General features: G+C 63.3%; 1 protein-coding gene across 1 annotated transcript; it reads right to left on the bottom strand.

The window, feature by feature from the left end:
• Positions 1 to 321: 321 nt before the first annotated feature.
• LOC123189873 (auxin response factor 8) lies at positions 322 to 3,453 on the bottom strand. Its single transcript, XM_044602391.1, has 3 exons — positions 2,059 to 3,453; positions 899 to 1,893; positions 322 to 817 (listed from the first exon to the last, which is right to left on the bottom strand). The coding sequence occupies exons 1-3, from the start codon at positions 3,115 to 3,117 to the stop codon at positions 748 to 750; spliced, it is 2,124 nt and encodes a 707-aa protein (XP_044458326.1). The 5' UTR covers positions 3,118 to 3,453; the 3' UTR covers positions 322 to 747.
• Between the last annotated feature and the right edge of the window lie 321 nt (positions 3,454 to 3,774).

Genomic DNA, 3,774 nt, shown 5'->3' on the forward strand with positions numbered 1-3,774 from the left:
AGGTCAGGGTCCCGGACGGCCGGCTGGTCACTGGCGCGGTGGCGCACTGTTCTTTTGGTCGATCCGGTTAGATGAAACGTCCATCTCAGATAGGATCGTCTCCCCGCGCCAAAATGGGCAGGCAGTGGAGTTATGTTCGCCACTGCGAGCAGAGGACATGGCAATGGCATGGAGGACCCGGACCTGGAGGAGTTAATGCACTGCACCATGCATGCCCAGCCCAGAGCAGAGGCCGGAGAGAGATACGTACGCGGCCAGTATGAGACGCCCGGAGGCAAGAGCCGGAGCCAGTGATTCAGAACCGGCAGGGAGGACGAGCAGTAGTAGTAAATGTTCTCGAGGCAACATCGCACAAATTTCATTTAAGCCTGCTGCCTGCATGCATGATGAGCTTGTCCCTCTGGCCAGGCGCCAAAGAGAGCATTCAATTCTCTGACGGGCCCAGCGAAATAATAAAAAGATCCGCGGCAAGTACGTTACATTCGATGATGATCATGAAAGGTGTCCAGAGGGGAGTGGTGCTGCTGCCACATTGATTTGGTTTGCTTTGCAGTTCCTACGGCTACGACGACGAGAAAGAAAATGGAAGGGAAATGAGCTACTAACTCGGGAAGAAACCAACCACAGCTTGCAGTTCAGCTGTACACGCAGGGGGCACTTGGTCCGGCTTATTTGCTCGCTGACGACGACTTGGAATGGCCGGCAGACCTAAGTTATTCGGCTAATGACGATTCTGCGGCTTCATTCTCAGCCCCCGATGTTGTCGCTGCCGGCGTCCGTCAGGATCGTCAGCCTCCGGGCCGACTTCACGAACGCGCTGCAAATTCAACGTTAAGAATTCATTCGTAACGAGTGATCAATGATTTCAAGTGGAGTTGACATTGTGCATGCTGCTCACCTGAAAGGCTCATCGCCGATGTGCTTCACCTCGCCGGCGGCGCTGCGGTAGAGCACGTGGTTCCTCAGTTCAGCGCACTCCATGCCGAACATCTCCGCCATGCGGCCGTACAGCTCCTCGAAGGAGCTCAGCGCCGACAGGTCCAGGTTGCGCCCCACGGCGTCCGACTCCACGAACACCTTGCACTGCCCGGCCTCCAGCCCCAGCAGCTCCGGCGCCGCCTGGCTGCTACTGTCCCCGAACCACTGCAGCCTCCAGGAGGACGTGTTGTTGTTGTTGCTTGGGCTGCCCTGGATCACGCCGGAGCCCGACCCGGAGCCCTCCGAGAGGTTGGGCGCCTTCTCCGCGTCCCAGTTGGGCGAGCCGCATCCGCCGGCCACCGGCGAGGTTGCGGCGTCGCCGCCGGTACTGCTGGATTTCATCTGCTCCTCGGTCAGTATCGCCTGCCCGAAGAGCAGCAGGGTCGGCGCCGGCTTGACGACGTCGCCGCCGGCCTTCTTTGTCGGGGCGCGCGTGGTGGTGGTGTCGTCTTCGCGGGCGGGCGAGGTGCCGATCGTCAGGTCGGTGCTGATGGTTCTTGGTGCGCGAGGAGCGACGTGGTCGGCGGCGGGGCGGCGGACGGCGCCACCCGCGTAGAGCAGGCTCGACTGCAGGTTGCTGAGGTGGAGATCCGAAAAGGACGGACCGAATTGCGCATGCCTGGCTCCCTGTATCCCTGCGAGAGGAGCACCATTGCTGTCCGGGAAGGGGAAGAATGGGAAGCTGTGGTGCAGGAGCTGGTCCTGCTGGTGGTGGTGGCCGGGCGGGAACGGCGGCGGCGGCGGGTGGAAGAGCTGCCCCTCGAAGGGGAAGTCAGCGTAGGACGGGATCCGCGGCTTCTTGCGCGGCGGCGAGAAGGACGGCAGGTGCAGGTTGGGCATGCTCGACACGAGCTCCACCAGCCACGGGCACACGCGCTTCACGTTCTGGAGCAGCTCCGGCTCGTCCCAGGTCACCTGCGAGTTCATTCATGGAGGAATCCGATTATTAATCATCGATTTGGTACCATATGCCATAGCATATGGTCCCATGGCATTGAGATATGGTTGCCATGTGGTTGATGGTCTGGAAGCTAGTCCGTTCGTTCAAGAGAATCTCCGGATGGTTTGTGGCGTGCGTACCTGGAGGAGGCGCCAGGGCGACTGCGGCCAGCGGCTGGGGTCGGCGGCGTGGATGCCGGCGACGGTGCCCATGAACCAGCTGATCCGCGACGAGTCCTCGGTCTCGAACGCCATCTTGAAGCGCATGCCGGGGCACCACTGCACCTGCATGGCCGCCCTGACCGCGCCCGCGCGCACGCAGAACTCCGGGGTGCTCGCCCGCGGGTAGTACACCACCTCGAACGGCTGCCCGGCGGCGGCCAGCCTCGCCGCCGCGACCACGTCCTCCGCGGGGACCTTCCCCTTGGCAGCGGCCGCGCCGCCGTCGCCGGAGCTGGCATTGCCGCGCATCAGGCCCCGGTAGTGGTCCCACCCGGAGTGGCCCTCGTCGCAGAAGACGCGCTTGGCGCGGCGGATGCCGACGTGGACGTCGCCGCCCTCGCTGCGCAGGAAGACGATGGAGTCGCCGGCGAGGAGCTTCTTCTGGTTGACGAAGTTGCTCCAGCCGGTGGTGAGCAGGTGGCGGCGCGGGGTGCCCCGGTAGATGTGGCGGAACTTGAACTCGTCCCCGTGCACGTCCTTGACGAAGATGTTCTGCACGGGCGGCTCGGAGCTGTAGTCGAGCGGCGGGAAGATGGTCTCGGCGCAGAAGCGGGGCACCGAGAAGCCGCCGCCGTTGTTGGCGTCGGACTGCGTGAGCGTCTTGGCGAAGGAGGCCGGCTTGGGGCGGTCGTCCTGAAGCGCCCGCCCTTGGGCGGCGGCGTCGCCGACGTCGACCGCCGGGTCGCCCTGGCGGAGCGGGGCGAGGCGGATCTTGGCGAAGACCTCGTCGGTCTGCGGGTCGGCCATGAAGCGCACGGCGGAGACGCGGCAGGGGAGGAGCGCCGGCACGCGCGCGGCGGACAGGTCGACGGCGGCGGCGGCCTGCTCGGCGTGGCCCTGCGGGAAGTAGTAGACGGCGGCGCCGACGGGCGGCACGGTGCACATGCTCCCCGCGCAGGCCAGCCAGAGCTGCGGGTCGACGGACCGCGGCGCGCCCTCGCCGCCCGCCGGGCACGACAGCTCGGTGAAGGTGAGCATCCTCCCTCGCGACGACGGTGGTGCTGCTGCAGCGGTGGACGGCGAGGCGAGACCAAGTAAAAGAGGAGGACTGGGTGGAGTGAGTGGGGGTTGCGGTTGCAGGGGCGCGGCCGGTTCGGGGCGGAGTTAGCGGGAGGAAGGAGGGAGAGGGGGACGGGGCTCCCGCGGTAAACAGGGGGAGTAACAAACATCCACGGGCCCCGTGGCTTCTTATAAGTGTGCCGTTGCATCCATCAACTCGCTCGGGAGGGGGAAGCGGGACATGGCCGCCGGCCGGGTTTGCCGTGCGACGCTCTCAACTCGCTCGCCACGGGACATGCGGGTCGGGGGGCAACGGCAACGGGAAGGCTTCCTCTGCTCGCCGGCACGCGCCGTACATGCAACACGATATTTTGGACTCAGCTGACTAGGGCCTTCTACAAAACCGCTTGCTGATGGTTGTAGAGATAAGACGACCATGGCCGGCCTTAGATTCAGGCCCTTAACTAGCGGTGTTTTCTTCTTTTTTCCTTCAGAATAATAACGGTCCATCTGTTTGTTCAAGGAATTCAGGAATTTCAGTTTTTCTTGTTGAAAAAACTCTGAAGTTTCATTCATTGGAAATAAGCAATGCATCGTTTATGACGATCGGTATGATTTCAACGAGTAAAAGTGCAC

Source organism: Triticum aestivum, chromosome 2A, assembly GCF_018294505.1.
Source record: "Triticum aestivum cultivar Chinese Spring chromosome 2A, IWGSC CS RefSeq v2.1, whole genome shotgun sequence".
NCBI lineage: Eukaryota > Viridiplantae > Streptophyta > Magnoliopsida > Poales > Poaceae > Triticum > Triticum aestivum.